At 51.4% G+C, this 17,147-nt stretch overlaps 8 protein-coding genes across 8 annotated transcripts; 3 read left to right on the top strand and 5 right to left on the bottom strand.

Moving 5' to 3' along the window:
• Positions 1-719: 719 nt before the first annotated feature.
• Positions 720-2,242, bottom strand: SLX1 (Slx4p interacting protein). Its single transcript, XM_062876434.1, has 2 exons — positions 1,773-2,242; positions 720-1,710 (listed from the first exon to the last, which is right to left on the bottom strand). Exons 1-2 carry the CDS (start codon positions 2,006-2,008, stop codon positions 906-908), a joined length of 1,041 nt encoding a protein of 346 aa, XP_062735027.1. The 5' UTR covers positions 2,009-2,242; the 3' UTR covers positions 720-905.
• Positions 2,243-2,402: 160 nt separating this feature from the next.
• Positions 2,403-4,225, bottom strand: sap61 (Pre-mRNA-splicing factor sap61). Its single transcript, XM_062876435.1, has 2 exons — positions 4,000-4,225; positions 2,403-3,933 (listed from the first exon to the last, which is right to left on the bottom strand). The coding sequence occupies exons 1-2, from the start codon at positions 4,087-4,089 to the stop codon at positions 2,524-2,526; spliced, it is 1,500 nt and encodes a 499-aa protein (XP_062735028.1). The 5' UTR covers positions 4,090-4,225; the 3' UTR covers positions 2,403-2,523.
• A 147-nt stretch (positions 4,226-4,372) lies between these two features.
• FAL1 (RNA helicase) lies at positions 4,373-6,581 on the top strand. Its single transcript, XM_062876436.1, has 5 exons — positions 4,373-4,604; positions 4,667-5,707; positions 5,759-5,960; positions 6,028-6,321; positions 6,533-6,581. Exons 1-3 carry the CDS (start codon positions 4,502-4,504, stop codon positions 5,815-5,817), a joined length of 1,203 nt encoding a protein of 400 aa, XP_062735029.1. The 5' UTR covers positions 4,373-4,501; the 3' UTR covers positions 5,818-5,960; positions 6,028-6,321; positions 6,533-6,581.
• Positions 6,229-7,536, bottom strand: QC761_206975 (uncharacterized protein; the record flags this gene model as incomplete). The annotated part of the gene is made up of 4 exons (XM_062876437.1): positions 6,229-6,664; positions 6,718-7,097; positions 7,180-7,247; positions 7,305-7,536. The coding sequence occupies 4 exons, from the start codon at positions 7,534-7,536 to the stop codon at positions 6,229-6,231; spliced, it is 1,116 nt and encodes a 371-aa protein (XP_062735030.1).
• Positions 7,537-8,694: 1,158 nt separating this feature from the next.
• QC761_206977 (uncharacterized protein) lies at positions 8,695-9,303 on the bottom strand (the record flags this gene model as incomplete). Its single annotated transcript, XM_062876438.1, has 3 exons — positions 8,695-8,907; positions 8,966-9,099; positions 9,186-9,303. 3 exons carry the CDS (start codon positions 9,301-9,303, stop codon positions 8,695-8,697), a joined length of 465 nt encoding a protein of 154 aa, XP_062735031.1.
• A 455-nt stretch (positions 9,304-9,758) lies between these two features.
• On the top strand, positions 9,759-12,852 carry QC761_206980 (uncharacterized protein). The gene is made up of 3 exons (XM_062876439.1): positions 9,759-11,258; positions 11,316-11,671; positions 11,728-12,852. The coding sequence occupies exons 1-3, from the start codon at positions 10,741-10,743 to the stop codon at positions 12,417-12,419; spliced, it is 1,566 nt and encodes a 521-aa protein (XP_062735032.1). The 5' UTR covers positions 9,759-10,740; the 3' UTR covers positions 12,420-12,852.
• A 1,049-nt stretch (positions 12,853-13,901) lies between these two features.
• On the top strand, positions 13,902-14,313 carry QC761_206985 (uncharacterized protein; the record flags this gene model as incomplete). The annotated part of the gene is made up of 2 exons (XM_062876440.1): positions 13,902-13,981; positions 14,025-14,313. The coding sequence occupies 2 exons, from the start codon at positions 13,902-13,904 to the stop codon at positions 14,311-14,313; spliced, it is 369 nt and encodes a 122-aa protein (XP_062735033.1).
• Positions 14,314-15,385: 1,072 nt separating this feature from the next.
• QC761_206990 (uncharacterized protein) lies at positions 15,386-16,393 on the bottom strand (the record flags this gene model as incomplete). Its single annotated transcript, XM_062876441.1, has 1 exon — positions 15,386-16,393. One exon carries the CDS (start codon positions 16,391-16,393, stop codon positions 15,386-15,388), a length of 1,008 nt encoding a protein of 335 aa, XP_062735034.1.
• Between the last annotated feature and the right edge of the window lie 754 nt (positions 16,394-17,147).

Below are 17,147 nucleotides of genomic sequence, written 5' to 3' on the forward strand. Positions count from 1 at the left end.
AAGAAAAGCTGGCACAGTGTGGCTGCGATGCATGCGGCCACAATCTGGTAGGGTCAGGTAAGGTCGTACAGACCAGTCTCCAACATGGGATAAAATCACACCAGGAAGGCGGCAACTCCTGAAATATCGGTCTGAGCGGGCGCAGAGAAATAAATATCGATATCCGAGCTCTCTCCAGCATCCAACCCACAGTTTGTGTGCCACCACGGTACTGACAGTCATGATCGCATGTGGTAGGTAGGTGGTCAGCATTTCAATGGCTGAAGTGGGCACATGAATCATACATTATGCCCCCCAATATTTGGCAGTCAAAAACAGTTAGCTGGAGGGGCTAGTAACCGCTGATAAAAACGAGCAAAACGCTGCAGAATCACAAAAGCAGTGCAGGTACACTAGACTCGGAGGGTCGCGAGCCCTGATGAAGAGGGCGGGGTATGCAAGTCGACATGCTGTTGGAAGCAGTCCCGTACTCGGCAATGCGACGGTCTTATGAAGATGGACAGAAACAAGAAGAGGTGGGCAGAGATCTGATATCGCACCGGATCCAAAGCAATCCTATCCTATGGCTGGCCAATGAACGAAGGCTTGACGTTCAAGCAAGAGGTGCCAAGACATCTGGGGTGGCACACGCTTGGGAGACGGGGGCCGTCAGGTGCCACCGGATTTATGTAATCGTCCGCTCTGTGTGAACTCAAGTGCATGATCTCTTATTAAAACATCCCGTCTTCAAACCCATTGCTATCCGACGCCAAACTGCTAATTCCTAGTGAAGAATTCATCCGTGTAAATCCAAGCCATATATACAAGATCCGGGTATCATTTCATTGTCAGGTGCTGCCTTGCCCTCATCCAAACGCCATCCCCATGTCCAACAGGCATGTAAATAGTTGTATGCTCCGACCTCTTCAACCATCCTCTTCACCAGTTTCCTTCGTCTTCGCCGTCTTTTTCCTTGGTGCCCTTTTTCTCTTCACCTTCAGCAAATTTTCCACCTCCTTCTGCCCCCTAACCCTCAACGTCAACTCCTTCATCATCGTCCCCCAATGTACCTCACCCTTACACCTCGGACACCTCCCTCCCACCGGCAATATTGCCCCCTCTCCACCTCCCTCCTCGCTTTTCAGCAAATACCTTCCCCAACACCTCAAATGTCCCACCCCTTCACACCCCTCATTCGAGCAAACAGCATATAGTCCCCCCTCCTCAGGATCAATCTCCTCCTTGCACACCACGCAACTCCCCTGCCTCTCAAACTCAAAGATATCCTGCCCCTTCGCCACATACTCCTTAAGCGGCGTATAATCCAACGGCAAGCCATATATCCCCCAAGTCGGCACCTCCTCCCCTCCCCCATCCCCATCCAACCCCTCCCCTACCACACCCAACGGTTCCGAAGCCGACGCCCTCGCCACCACAGCCCCCTCATCCTCCCCAAAATCCGTCACAACCGGTAAACTCCCTCTCAATTCCCTCTCCACCTTCCCACACCACCTCCCCCACGCAGCATGCACATCCCTCTTAAAAAAATGTACCCTCAACGGCCACCTCGCAAAACTCGGCACCGACAACAACAAGTGCAAGTTTGACAGAATCGAACTCAAACTCTTCGGCGGTCTCTTCGGCTGCCCATTCCTCTTCCGCTGGGTAGAAAACGCAAGGCGAGATTCAGAGGGTATGTGCAATGATGTGTGTGGGTTTGTTAGAGCCCATCTACAATACAAAAAAAACAAAATCAGTATCTTTACCCAAGGGATTACGTGGGGAAAGCTTACTCAAACTTCAAAGCGGCAGTTGAGCTGGCAAAACCAGAGACCAAAGCGACCATCTCCCATGGCCGGAGGGAGCTTCGTGATGTGCGCACTGCTCCGCCTTTGACGACCCCGTTGTGCTGGCTCAGGCGGCGGGGTGGGTTGGGTGTTGAGCCGATGTAGAGGGAGGAGTGGCGGACGGTGGAGCGGAGGATGTAGACGCAGTAGAGAGCGGGGATCGGTCTGGGTTGGGGGGTCATTTTTGATGGTTTGATGATGCCGCGCGGTATCAGTGCATTCTGGTAGTAAGGATGTGTTTTGCGCCAAACTCAACCTCGCCGGGCAGGTGTAAGAAAGGAATGCGAAAATTTCATCAACAGGCTTAAGAGTTCCCACCCCTGGATAATAATAATAAGACGAGATGCAGAAATCACAGATTGTCGTTGATGGAATTGTTCGAGAAGCGCAATCTCGAATTCCTTTGTTTACCTTTGGTCACCGGCAGACGTCGGTCCCTGGGGTGACGTCGCTCCGTGCAGGGCCATTTTGCCCCTCCGAAGTGGGTCTCAAACTGACAGGGGTCCAATTCCCGGAATATCAGCGCCAAGAGCTGTTCAGACTTCAACATGGAGAGACCCCTTCGCCAGGCAAAACAAAGTACAAGATAATCAAGCAATTGCGAAATGCTGGGTATTAGCTAAGTCTACATAATCCTGAAACCTTGCATGCGATAAAAACTCCGGTGAACAATTTTCCCAACCCCTCTGCCGTGCGACTACAACAGACCCTGCTTCTGAAGATCAAGGTAAACCTTCTCAGGCATGACATTGCCCTCAGCATCCTCCATCTGCACAACTGACCCGTCATCCACATGATGCTTCTTCTCCTCCCTTTGGATCTTTTCCCAGAGCCTCATGGCCTCCGCAATCGAGGTGATGTCTCGAAACAGATAGGTATTCGTGATGCCGAGACGCTTCAAGTTCGTGATGTGATTCGTCTCGTTGAAGTGCTTGTCGAACGCGCGACGGCCTCTGTACACGAAGTTGCCACAAATCTCGCAGGGAAATTCCTGGCCCAAGCCGTGGAGACGGTACAGCCAGAAGGGGATCGGCTTACCGTCCCAGGCCAGCGGAAGTTTGAGGGGGTTGTAGATCTTGTCGTCATCGTCGTTGTTCTCCTCCTCTTCGGGCGCTTGATTCTGTGGGGTGTTTGACATGTTGTAAAAGTTCTCCAACTCTTGGGCGCGTTCGCGCTCTGTCATACCCTGCCGTCGCTCCACGTTCACACGAGTATCGTCCTTTTCGGTACTCATGGCACTAGTGAGCTTCCTGACCCTAAACTCTCTCTCGGCAACAGCGCGTTCCCTCAGACGATGCGCCAGCGCAACAGGCGCATGGCTGTCTCCAACAGCAGCTGTTTCCTCCCACTTGGCCAAGATCTCGGCGGCCTTGATATGTTTCCGCCCATTCAAGTGCCCCTTGTAGACGTTCTCATTCTTGAACTCCTTCTCGCAGGCCTCACACCACACCGCCTCAGATGTCGAAAGGTTGCGCGACATCGCGTTCTTCTTGGCTGCCGCTGCTTCCTTTTGCCACCCCGGCACCTCGTCCTTCTCCCATGCCGTCTCAAACTCCTTCTCCCAGCCCTCATACACCTTGTCGAGGTTCTCTAGTGGGCGAGTCCGTCGCATAAAAGACTCCAAGTATGAAGCAAGGTCACCCAGGTACTTGAAGTAGTCGTCCGTCAACTTATCTGCCCGCTTGATTCCGCCCTTCCCTGGCTGAAAGTCGTCAAACACCTCGAGGTACTGCAGATAGGCCAAGCGCTTCGCGTTTGGCAAGTTCAGGTACGCCTCGTGGCAGGTGTGCAAATCGAAATATCGTCCATATGCTTCCTCGCCCGAGAACATGCTCTCCACAATGTATGGCTGATCGGGCCCCTTCCGCGGCTTGTACCATTGTTCTGAATTCTCGGCCTGCTCGCTGGGGTAGTTCCCGTGGTGCTCTTTGATCTTGTTGTACTGGGCGTTGAACTCTTTGAATGGATCACCGGAGCTGATGTCCAAGATTTCTTTTGATCGTTCGCCGGCTTTATCTTCGTAGAGGGATAGGAGGATGGCCGACTGTTTTTGGATCTGGTCGAGCAATTGGGAGACTTCATGGTCACGGTTCAAGCGATCGCGGATCTGTAAAGATGTTAGTATCAAGTGTGAGGCGGTCAACGGTGCTGGATGGAGGCCATCCCGACATACCTGTTTTGGTTCATCGCCCATGCGATCTGCAATTCCCTGCTCGAGGCGCTCCAGGTCCTCATGGATGTATCTTTGCTCCTCCAACAACATTTTGGTCGTCAATATGTGTCTCGCTGGGGTTTTATATGGTCAGATAGAGCAACACTGAAAATGGATTGCAGAATATCGAAAGCTCCAAAGCTCGAAGTTGGTTGTTATCGATATCTTTTCGGCGCCACCAATTCGCAGCCAATTCATATGAAAGCACGGATGCACGGACGCACGCGCGCGTCCACGCGAGCTTGTTCACTTTCTGCCGGAGTTTGGCCGGGGAAAAAGTTTGGGTGGGTCGTGCTGTTCTTGCGCCGCCCCACAGTCCAAGTTGTCGCGCCGCCTCAACTTTCAGCAGCGCATTCCACTGGAACATTTGTTTGAGCTTGCTTCAACCCACCTCAACCACATACGTCCATCAACCATACACAGCACCCCATCTCTCACCGTTTGCGCCAACTCGAAAATCAAGATGGCTGAAGGTGGTATTGATCGCAAGGCCGATGAGAAGCTCACGTTCTCGACCTCGAAGGAGGTCACGGTCCACCCAACTTTCGAGTCCATGTCATTGAAGGGTAGGATCTCCAAGCTTGCGAGGCTACATTGATCGTCAAGACTGACTACTGTTTCTTTACAGAGAGTCTCCTTCGTGGTATCTATGCCTACGGCTACGAGTCGCCGTCCGCCGTCCAGTCCAGAGCTATCGTTCAGATTTGCAAAGGTCGCGATACCATTGCCCAAGCCCAATCCGGTACTGGTAAAACGGCAACTTTCTCCATTAGTATGCTCCAAGTCATCGATACCGCTGTGCGCGAGACCCAGGCTCTTGTCCTTTCACCAACCCGCGAACTTGCGACACAGATTCAGAGCGTTGTCATGGCGTTGGGTGATTACATGAACGTGCAGTGCCATGCCTGCATTGGTGGAACAAACGTGGGCGAGGATATTCGCAAGCTCGACTACGGCCAGCACATCGTATCCGGCACCCCTGGCCGTGTTGCCGACATGATCAGACGTCGCCACTTGCGCACCCGCCATATCAAGATGTTGGTTCTGGATGAAGCCGACGAACTGCTCAACCAGGGTTTCCGGGAGCAGATCTACGATGTGTACCGCTACCTGCCACCCGCCACTCAGGTTGTGGTTGTGTCCGCTACTCTTCCCCACGATGTCCTTACCATGACGACCAAGTTCATGACCGATCCGGTTCGTATTCTCGTCAAGCGTGACGAGTTGACGCTCGAAGGCCTCAAGCAATACTTCATTGCCGTCGAAAAGGAGGACTGGAAGTTTGACACCCTGTGCGATCTCTACGATACCCTTACCATTACCCAAGCCGTAATTTTCTGCAACACAAGGAGAAAGGTCGACTGGTTGACAGACAAGATGAGGGAGGCCAACTTCACTGTCAGCAGTATGCACGGTGACATGCCACAAAAGGAGCGTGACAGCATTATGCAGGATTTCAGACAGGGCAACAGCAGAGTGTTGATCTCGACCGATGTGTGGGCTCGTGGTATCGACGTTCAACAAGTCAGTCTGGTCATCAACTACGACCTTCCCAGCAATCGTGAGAACTACATCCACCGCATCGGTCGTTCGGGCAGATTCGGGCGTAAGGGTGTCGCTATCAACTTCGTGACGACGGAGGATGTGCGCATCCTCCGCGATATCGAGTGTGAGTATTTTTCAATTCCCATTTGGGGCGCAGTCAGCTAACTGTGTCTAGTGTATTACTCCACTCAGATCGACGAAATGCCCATGAACGTGGCCGACCTCATTGCTTGATTATGGTCAAGAATGGGTCGGTTTTCCATGTACTTCTACTGTCAACAGTAGACCATTTCGGCAAGTCAGGGAAGGGCTGGCTTGCCCCGCGACACAGGGTCCGGTAAAAAAGGTTGGGAGGAAAGGGGCCTCAGAATATGAAGGTAACGTACCTCTTCCCTTTCGCCATTATTTTTTCCGACGGCATGGCTGACTCGGCCGGAATCTAAGCTATGCGAGAATGCAAATTTACGTATCATTATACCACAGCGCTACCAATAGTGTCAAATTATTTACTCCGGAAAGGGGTGATGCACTGGGATATTGGATATGTACCTGTCAAACCGCAGTGGTTACTCTTGTGAAAAGGGATGGCGGTCCATTATCAGGCCAATGTCAGCGATTACATTGTGCATCAAGAACTCTGTGCCCTTATTTCTCTGCTATTGCTTGCGACGCCCCCTTCTCAGCCTCCACGATGTCCCTCCCCTGCAACTCTAAACTGTCACTATCCCTCTGACTCTGGTACATTGAAATCCACGTCTCCCTATCCTGCTCGCCCACCCTCCGTGAAGGCTTCGACCCAATAGTAGGCGGATTCCTTCCCTTTTGCTCCGCGACTCTGCCAGCGTCATCAGGCCCAGCTTCATCCCCTAGCGTTTCCAAGCTGTCGCTATTGGACCCGGAAAAGAACCTCGGGAACAGCTTGCTGACCAACGGCTTGAGCGTCATGCAGCACGCGCAGGCGATGGCGGCGTTGATCTCGATGCAGGTTAGGTAGGCGATGCTGACGTTGTCAAAGGTGAAGTCGGAGCGGGAGTATTGCTCGACCAAGTCCCATAGGCGGACTGCCGATATTGTGCAGACACTACATGCCCATTAGCCAAATCACAGTGTTAGGTAAAGGGGGAAGTGGCGTACAAGAAACCCAAAGCGAAAACACCGTATAGCATGGCCTTTTGTTTTGGCTTCATTTGCAGGTTGGCGATTACGGGGAGGGGGAGGATGTATAAAAGGATATCGGTGCCGATGTGGAGGCCCGTGTTCCCTAGCCAGAAGGGGCGTGGGTGGCAGTAGGCGTTTGGGTAAGTTGCTTTGTCCCAGAAGGCGGGGAGGGGGAGGCAGGCGGTTAGAACGGTGGTGAGGGTCCAGAGGCCGTTGGTGAGGATGACGATGAGGAGGATTAGGTGGACGTAGTAGCGGGCGTGGTGGTAGGTTAGGAGGCGGAGGTAGAGGAGGAGGAGGGAGAGTTTGGTTAGGAGGAGGGTTAGGAGGTAATAGAGGATTGTGTACCAGCCTGCCTGCAAGGGGGGGTGTTAGTGGGTTGAACTCTGGGGCTAATAGGGGCAGTGGGAGTGGGTATGGGGTTCGGAGAGTGCTCACCCTCGCCATTGGGATGATGAGGTCGGGGTTGATATCTAGTGTGTGTTTTCCTAGGCCGTAAACCGCTTCTGGATCTCGATTTGGTTAGCAATCAGTTAGCTGGGGTGTCTAAGGGGTATGCCTACGCTCAATCAGGCCTGCACATGTTGCTGCCGCAAAGACCAATGCCAGTAGTATAAGCCAGTCTTCTGCTCCGAGGATGTTGTGAAGTAAGATCCCTCGGGTGTAGAACCGCAGTCCTACAAATGTTGCTCCAATAACCCATGTGATCACGGCACAGGCGATGATGTTGACCTGGTAAGACTCATCGGGGTTGGAGGTGAGATTTGGAAAGGTGATATTGCTGGGAGAAGACATTCCTCAAGTCTGGTCTGGACTCTGTTTGTTGATGATCTCAAAACAGGTATGGTTGAACATTCTCTTCCTAGAATGGCGGGCTGTTTGTTCTTGGCTGAGAAACACTTGACACGATGAGTTCAGGTTGTGACGAGACACGGGGGTGGTTATGAGCAAGAAGATGGCTGAGCTCAGCTTTTGGTTGTAATCGCCCATGGCTTGTGTCACGTATGTGTTGAATATGGAGATCAATGCTTGAGCACCATCCCGGTATTGATTGTTCCGTCGATCTCTGGGTGTGGTTTGATCCCGCTGAGCTGGTGGGATGCGGGGCCAGCCGCGTCCGTTGCAAAGGGGCAAAGAGCGACCACTCGGCCACGCCTGCCCTTCATAAGCAACAAGTTCGCTCCTGCTTTCATCAAGAACAGTCACATTGTACTATGGTCGGTCAAGTGATCAGCGGTCTCCTTCAACACGAAACCATCACTTGGTGGGCAATACTGCGGGTTCAACTCCCAAGGTGGGCGCTCTCTCTTTTGCAACAAAAGATTTTCTGGCGGCGTAGTCCACTATGTTCTCAGAGTAACGAGGCCGCGGAGGGTTGTTGCTCTGGGGGAAATGATCAATCTCGTGACTTCTTTTTGCAGCTTTTCTCCTGATCTTTTTTCGAGTTATTTCCAGCCAACTTTGGTTTCCATGTCCTTTCACTCAAGTTGGTTGCTGGCCAAGTATTTCTCCGGCTTGAAGCATGATATGGCCGACTTTCGACACCAATGCGACCTTACCTCCGTATCCCAATTTTGATCAGCAATCAGATGCAACGAGTCTAGCACCCTGTAGTCTATCTCTTTTGAGGCCGGAAAACAAGAAGCCTTTACCGCATGAAAGTCGTGATAGCCGTGCGTGTTTGGCATTGAAAATCCCAGCGATGATCCGGCTCGACAAAACATCCGATGACATGCGTGCCAGCCCGGCTTAGGGCCCAGCATCACAGATACCATCGAGTATCCTCACATAAATCGATATTCTGCAGAAAGCAACTTAACTGCATAATATAAACGGCCCTCGTCCTACCGATCCATGTTCTTGGTCATCCACGGATGCTGGACAAGCTCACAGCCGGCATACGATCCGCCGGGCTGATTTTCATCATGCATCCCAGGAAATCAAGGAATAGATTTATCTCATTCCGCCGCAGTCCGCACCACCATTTTCGTGCTCTAATGGTGGCACACCTGTCGATTTGACCCCCTTGATTCGTCCCTCTCCTTCGAATATGCTATTCACGGTCTCGGCATCTCCTTGAGCAAGCAGTTCTTTAGAAAAACATCCAAAATGGTTTAAAATTTTCGCTAGGTGGTCTCTGAGCTTATGATACCCAACAGGTGGTATCTATTCAGAGAATAAGCGTTGGGTCGCTTCTGGGGTCGACGGTGGTGTAGTATCCTACTACGGAACGGTTTAGGATCGGAGTGTATTTTGCCTTGGTTCGGTTTTGTGTTGGGGTTGGGTGGTCGATGGGGAATTCAGACTTGATGAGGGATATATCTTGGAATTTGATCATGATGTTGGGTTGTCTGATATCTAGTAGATTTTTGAGGGTTAAAATTTGGTGTGTTCATTAATTGTTAATCACTGAACTGAGGCTTACCAGTCAGTATAAGTGACACTGCTTGCGTGGGCAAAATGAAGTACGAGTATGAGCTGGACAGCGAACTTCCTCATCAAGGGGGTGGGAATGAGGTACTCGTGGAAGTAAGTAGGGAGAGTGGCCCAAACACGAGGCATGTCCTCAGAGTCCTACGCGGCTATTATCTTGGCAGTTGGCTCAATGCCGCGCTTATCTTGACCAATGTGGTAAGATACCAAGGCAATGATGATATCATCGTCACTGTTAAGAATTTGAGGTTTCTTCGCCCTCAGGATTTGGCAAAAACCAAGCCCAAGCCTCTGCACAGCTCAGTCCTCGGCTTGACGCTGCAGCTTGCTTGGTCAAAGATGACAGATGATAGCTTCAATTCTTTCCCCATCAGCACAACGCCGGTAGGATTCCAATCATATGATAAGGTGGCAGCTGGCTGTTGATATCCTCGTTCAAAAGGCATGTCACGTACCACAACAGGATAAACATTTCTCTCCAAGTCGCATTGGAACAATGTTCCACCGCTGATAGAACACAGAATCGTGGCGATCGAATGATGGATCAGCGGTGAACTGCAAATTAGGAAGGTGGGATGTGAGGAAGAGGAAAGCCGCAGGTCAAACTAACTGGTCTCAGCACGCTATACCGCACACTTCACCGGCTCGACCCCATTCTCTCGGCCAAATAATCGGTGCTCCGACTTCCACATGTCCGGACAATAGATCCTTAGGTAGCCCCGTTGAGGAGTCTGAGTCGCCCGTCGTCCCCTGCTGACCATCCGGGAATGACTTCCCCGCAAAGCTTATTCGCGTAGACTCTGCCCTGCTCCCCTCCGCCCTGTTGATCCATGGGCTCGTATGGTTGACCATGGCTGATGGCTCACATCCGTTTGAAGACGCCAAAGTAGACAACGGGACCATGGAGGTGAAAGCTCACAATCGCAATGGGCTCGCGCATTCCGCCGACATCTGAGACAGCATCTTCGCCCATTGGCTCAAGAGACGGGAGCCGGCAGTCAACTGTCTTGTCGAACTTGGCATCGTCAATCAAGCATATGCCAAGGCGCCTGGCAAGCCACAATGGCGTGCTTGGCAGGCTCAAACTTCTTTTGGCAGCCAAGCCAATTCCACATGACGTCCTGTCATCAACACTTCAACAGCATTCGCGCCGCCGTCAAAAAGTCCGGCGCCGTTGATCCTCCACGCCCTACATGCAGCCTTCTCGCCGGATTTTGTGGACTCCCCACATTTGACCCCTCCTCATGGTCACACTCGACGCGCCCACCCATTGTGCGGTCGGCAAGTAAGGGGGGGGGGGGGAGGGGGGAGGGGGGAGGCATTCATGGTTTACGAGAATCGTGATTTCATCAGGCACCGCGTGAGCGGCAACACGCTTACCCTAATCATGTCTGACCTACCGCCCTACAAAAGAATGCAGGTCTCTTCCCCGGTCCCCTGAATTCCAGATAAGACGGACACCGGTCGGTCTCAGTCCGATAGTCCTGTCTTTTTCCCTTCCCCCACATATTTCTCTCTTCGCTTCCCTAACCGCACCCCGCTACTTGACGGGAATAAACCACATCCATGGAGTCAACGCATCAGCCAGCTGATCCCATCGCCAAGGGAATTGTTCCTACAGCAAAGCAAGGCATAAGGGATTTATTCAACTTCAAGCAACGAATCGTCGTCACAGATCACCTTGGTCATACAAGGACAGAATGGGCGCGTCCGATCCCTCTCAAGAACCCCATCAGCCTGTTAGCCCAGTTATCAGCGCGCGATTGGCTCTTCTTCATCGTCGGCTTCGCAGCCTGGACAGCCGATGCCTTTGACTTCCACGCTCTTTCGATTCAGCAAAAGAAACTGGCTGATTACTATGGCACGACAAAGACCGAAATATCTACCGCCATCACGCTCACACTGCTGCTTCGATCAATAGGCGCGGCGATGTTCGGCCTCGCTGGTGACAAGTGGGGACGGAAATGGCCCATGGTGTTCAACATGATTGTATTGGGTGTGTTGCAGATTGCCACAATCTACAGCAGCACGTTCCAGCAGTTTTTGGCTGTCAGAGCCCTGTTTGGCTTGTTCATGGGCGGAGTGTAGGTTCTTCTCTCGTTGCCCGAAACTTTGACCATGTGCTGACCACCGTGTAATAGCTACGGCAATGCTATCGCCATGGCCCTAGAGAACAGCCCAGTCGACGCCCGCGGTCTCATGTCTGGAATCCTCCAGCAAGGATACTCGCTCGGATATGTGTGCGCTGCTTGTGCCAATCTGGGTGTTGGTGGCGCGACGGAGAGCTGGAAGACAGTCTTTTGGATTGCCGCCGCTATTTCGATCTTTGTTGGCCTCGTGCGTTGTCTCTTCCCCGAGTCTAGGCAGTTCATCGAAGCTCGCGCTGCTGGCAAGGCGCAGGCAAACCCCTCTGCGTTCTGGAAGGAAACACGGGTGATGCTTGCGCAAGAGTGGAAGATGTGCGTTTATTGCATTATTCTGATGACGTGGTTCAACTGTACGCTTTATTTCCCAAGTCGTTGGCTGGGTTGGTACTGACACATGCCCTGATAGACTACAGCCACACCTCCCAAGACAGCTACACGACCTTTATGCTGACGCAGAAGGAGCTCGAGAACGCTGGAGCCAGTCGGGCAAGTATCATCATGAAGGCCGGCGCTTGCGTCGGAGGGACCATCATCGGGTACATCTCCCAGTGGTTCGGCCGCCGCAGAACAATCATCGTCGCGTCGCTCATCAGCATGGCGCTCATCCCTGCGTGGATTCTCCCCACAGATGAAGGCGGTCTTTCAGCAAGCGGCTTCTTCATGCAATTCTTTGTCCAGGGTGCCTGGGGCGTGATTCCCATCCATTTGAATGAGCTCTCGCCACCTGCCTTCCGCTCATCCTTCCCAGGTATCACCTACCAACTCGGCAATATGATCTCCTCCCCATCAGCGCAGATCGTCAATGCTATAGCCGAGAGCACGTTTGTTGTGAGTGCTTCTGGGAAGATGGTGGAGGCGTATGGTCCCGTGATGGGCATCGCGACGGCGATTATCGCTTTTGGGATCGCGACGTGGGTTGCGGTTGGGCCGGAGAAGCGCGGGAGGGAGTTCGAGAAGGTGTTGCCGGCGGGGATGAATATTATGCAGGAGGGGACAAGGGTGAATGATCTTGAGTCTGGGTCGGCGAGTAATGATGAGGGGAAGGGGGAGACTAGTGAGTTGGAGACGGTGCAGACTAAGGGGTTGAGTGAGAAGTAAGGGGGTTGGTTTGAGATTGGGAGGCTGGTTTATTGGTTGGAAACATAACTTTTGTGTGATTGGCGGGTCGGGGACAGGGGGTTTCTTGTTTGGATGTTGGATTGACTGGTTTGGGTTGTGAAGTTTTTCTCTGGGAAGGAAGTTGGGGAGTAGACAAGTCGTCTACCTTACAGTAGCAGGGCGTCAGTTACATCCGTCTTTCTGTATCAAGGCCTGACCGCACCCTTGGTAATATGCCCTTTTCTCAATGGAATTTTTTGGCTTGGAAATGCACCACTTTTGGCCGAGGCTTTGCTGTGGAGCCCACTCACTTGAAGCTATTCCCAGTTTTTGCAACATTTACCACATAGCCAATACTGAGTGCAATGGGGCGAAGAAAATATTCGCAATTACTAGGCTTAGTATATGGCTAATTTTAATATTTTGCTTTCAATGTTGAACCCACCCAACTTTGGTCCTTTGGCCAAAATAAAGAGGTACGATCAGACCCTGCAGTCTCTATTATTTGGTAGAGCGTGCAGACCATGGCACATGCACCTCCAGTACTTATTCTCCCAATCAACTGAATATTGGCCCCTTACTTGTCTTGCACTTAACATTCATTCCGACGTCGCAGAACTTTTCCGGACCAATCTTTTCATACCCATCCTTCCACTACCATGGTGACAACCCAGTCGCAAACGCGCGAAGAGGCCGAGGCGACAGCGCAGCCTCGAACGCGCAAAAAGGCAGTGAAATGCAAGTTCGACGATAGCAGCCTCGCTGACAAACCATCCATACCACTGAACACGCTCCCAGTCGAAATATTGCGCCTTGTTTTTTAGTCCGGACCACTCTCCTTCGACGATTACAAAATGGTCTCACTGGTTTGCAAGCTCTTTCATACAATTCTGAGGTCCTACATTTTTCACACATTGGTCCTGGGCGTCGGCGAAGAAGAACCCGGCCGCGAATGGATGGTTGATCTTGCAGGAAAGAACAAACAACTATCTCGAGGTATTACGCAAGTTTGCCATAAAACTCTGGAAAGTGCCTTCAGAACCTCACAGGCAAGTAGTCGAGCATTGTTGTATAGCACGTGGATTGATTATCGTATTTGGCGTGTCAAGTATCACCCTCCAAAACGGAAAGGGGAAAAAGATGGGAGGCCCCGTCTCGATGCTCCACCTGCTGTCGATCCTTGGCTGGCAATGCGTGTACTGAGCGACGTGCCTGAACTTTCGACACTCAGGGTGGACGGTTATATGTCGAATCCCGCGTGGGCATACACCTTCGGCTCACGCCCCATTGTTCCTTTTCCTGGCTTGAGTCGCCACTTGCCAACGATGTCATCAGTCCAGACCTTGTCAGTCTCCCAAAACTCGAACACTGCTGAGGCTCTTGAATTGTTCCGGTTTGGATTCTTCCAATGTAGTAAGCTGCATGTGAAGAGATGCAGGAGCGGCTGGAGCCCTAGCGACATCAAAAGGTAAGGCCTGACATATGGTCTTTCAAGTGTGGAACGACCAAACCAAGGTTTTTTCTCTTTTTCCAGCAAAAAACTCCTGGAATCGGGAAGACAGGTATGTGTTCAATTGTGAAAAGTGCGGCGACGCTAACACACAGGCCCTTATCAGCTATTCATTCCCTCTTTTCCGACATCTCAAAACTATCGATTTATGGCAACCGGGATGTGAAGTGGACATGGCATGGGCCAGGGGAGACACCCGACCATATGGTGTGGGAGGAACCTGAAGAGGGCCAAGTCCAACATATCGAGCAAAGAGCATGCACAGTCCAGGACTTCATTCCGGTGCTCAAGGAACTCAAGAATCTCAAGCAGCTGGTCATCACCGACGAGCAGATGGCAAGATCCGGGAGGCCAACAACCAAAGCTGGTGCGGAGCTTCTATAACAAGTGGTTTGACACATTGACTCTGGCGAGGGCGTGGCTGCAGGGCATGGAACTAGGGCCAAAATGGTGGTGGGCATAAAGGAATGGTCTTTGGCGGTTGTTGGGGGTGCCTTCGTGGAGGCTTCGCAACGCAATGCAAAATAAATCCGAGGTTGCCACTCAGGATGGGATTCTTCGAAGGATTGTTGATGGGTCTTTATAAATAGTTGACAGGCATTTAGAGTAACTAGTAATTATGCCTTGAGTCTTAGAACAAGATAGCGATCATTTAATCCTAGTGTTTCATCACAAGTCTCTATTCTCTGCTCACATGATAGCTCCCCATCTCCGACGTTTTCTACAGGATAAAGCCGACAAAGACTGAATAGAGACCATTTATGTATTTCACACCACAACACTGAGCCATAACTTCAATGCCATCTTGCCATCGCTGTTGCTCTGACAAAACCCCAAATAAATGCTTAGGGCCCACGGCTGGGTATAGGTCACAGATAAAAGATTGAATTGTCGGATGAGGAAGAAAAGAAAAGAAAAATGAAATACACTGCCCACGACGTCCTTATATACCCAGGGCGGTCAACAAGTCAAGTCAAGTAAAGTCGAAGGCTGACTTGACTTGACTTGAGGTCCTCACCGGCTTGATTTGACTTGCCGACTTGTAAGCCTTCCGGTAGTCTTCCCGGCCCCGATTTTTGGCAAAAATACAGGGGCCAACTTAATACATTTACCACTATAAACCTAGCTGTTATTAATATATATAATTTCAAAAAAGACTTTTTCGGGCCTTGGCAAACCGGTAGGTTAAGCCTACCCTGGATTTGATTTGACTTGCGCAAAAATCCGGCCAGCTTGACTTGCCCTGGCAGCTTGACTTGTTGACCACCCTGCATATGCCTTCCAAACCCTCCGGAATTCCCCTGCAAAGCGTGCGAAATATCCACCAAAACTGTCCGAACCTCGTCGTATCTCCTTCAACCTCCTGCCTCCCAAGTCAATCGCAAGCCACGGCAACCACCAAACAACCCTAACCCGGATATCATCCCATAACGATAAATTCCCACTATGAAGCTTCTTACAATGGTTCTCCAAGCCTGACTCCTTCTTCACCTGATGGAGCAGGAGCCTCGGGTGGCGCGGGGGAAGCAAACCAAGGAATCTCTCCAGGGTGGAACCGCTGCCAATCAATAAACCCCAACCGTGCGGGAGCTCTTCCCAGCCATGCCATACTGTCAACCAAATCAGATCTCTTATAAACCCTCGCTCTGCAATAGGGACACGTGTTCCTCATCCTCAACCAGGTGGTGAGACAGCCCTTGTGGAAGGAATCGTGAGAGCAGATTCTGATCTGTGCTCCCTCCTCGCCTTCCTCGACATTCTCCATGCAGATAATGCAAGACACTCCTTCTTCCTCGGGGTTGATCTCTCTGGTGTCCAGGGCGTTGGTGATTGCTTCTGGAATGTCCGACGGCGGGATGTAATGTCTTCCGGCAAGGTACGCATCCATCTGCATCATGTTTTCCGGTATCTGCTCTTGAGGGATGTCGGTAGGGCTGGGGATCAACCCGTCGAGGTGATGGTCGACGTTTTGATAGAGGATGTAGTACAGCATGGCGTGTTGCCAAGTCATGAAATTTTTGTTTCCACCGAGGGCCGTGTAAATGGTTGGTTGGGTCAGCCCGTACCGACGGGTTGGATCCCTAGTGAATGGTGGAGTCGTTTGGGTATGGAGCGCTTCGATGCGGGGGGAGATGACCGGTGCATAGAAAGGCGAGGTGAGAAATCTCTCTGGGCAATCCGGGGTACTTGAGCCGACGTGTTGATCGGCGAACTTTGTCATCAGCATGCCAAGAGTCGGTCCGACACATGATGGTCGGTTGATGACGAAGAGTCGAAGACCCATGAGAGGGCCGGCGGTGACAAGCATGTGAAAGATATCGCCGGCGCGTGTGCGCTTGATGCTGATGGCAACTTGTAGCATGGACCTTGTCTCTGGAGGGTACTGATCGAAGCCATCGTAATATTCCTGAATGTGGTTGGGGCCGTCGCTGTCGTCGTCGTTGTCGTCATTGTCATCGTACATGTCACCAGGTCGCATCCAGGCTCTATCCGAGTCATCTTGCGTCGACGCGTTTGATTGACGGTCGAGGGATGGCGGGGGTACTGATACTTCCTGTAGCAAGGCTGCTGCGCGGGCCAGTCGCTGTTGAAGGCGCTGAAAGGCCGGCCCATATGGTTGTAGTGAAACCGACATGGTCTTGGAATTTGGGCTTTGATAAGTAAGGTAGCACGCAAAGAAATGCGGTTGATGTTGTCCAATGTTGTTTGTGTTGTGGTTGGGCTCGCTCGTAATCTGACTGGATAGATTCAATTGAAGACTCTTAGTGGGGAAAAAAACGGAAGAGGTGAGAGAAGAATAATCCAAAGGTTGCGTCCGGTTTTATAAGGTATGCGGAAAAGTGAAAAGTGATAACCTTTCAATTAAAATCTTGATTTTGTGCTCAAAACCTTCCAGTACGAGGACATCGCAAGGTTTCCGCTAAAAGCTCTTACTGTTTGGTGGCTACAGCAAATTTTAATGTTTTTAAGAGTGTTTAACATTCAAGAGGCGTTTTGCCTTGATCAAGCCACCAATGCACCGAGGTTTAACTCAAGTCGGCGTTTGTTTTGTGGCAGACTGACGACTTTTCCCAGTGGGCTGCCATTCATAGTGTGGATGGCCAACCAAACGGCCGCAAACACTGTATTCTTCAAGGTTCTTTCAACCTTCAACCTTGTATGAGTGCAAACATCTAATCCTACCCTTAACGCAACAAAACTGCTCGATTTTGGCACTG

This window comes from Podospora bellae-mahoneyi, chromosome 2 (genome assembly GCF_035222275.1).
Source record: "Podospora bellae-mahoneyi strain CBS 112042 chromosome 2, whole genome shotgun sequence".
NCBI lineage: Eukaryota > Fungi > Ascomycota > Sordariomycetes > Sordariales > Podosporaceae > Podospora > Podospora bellae-mahoneyi.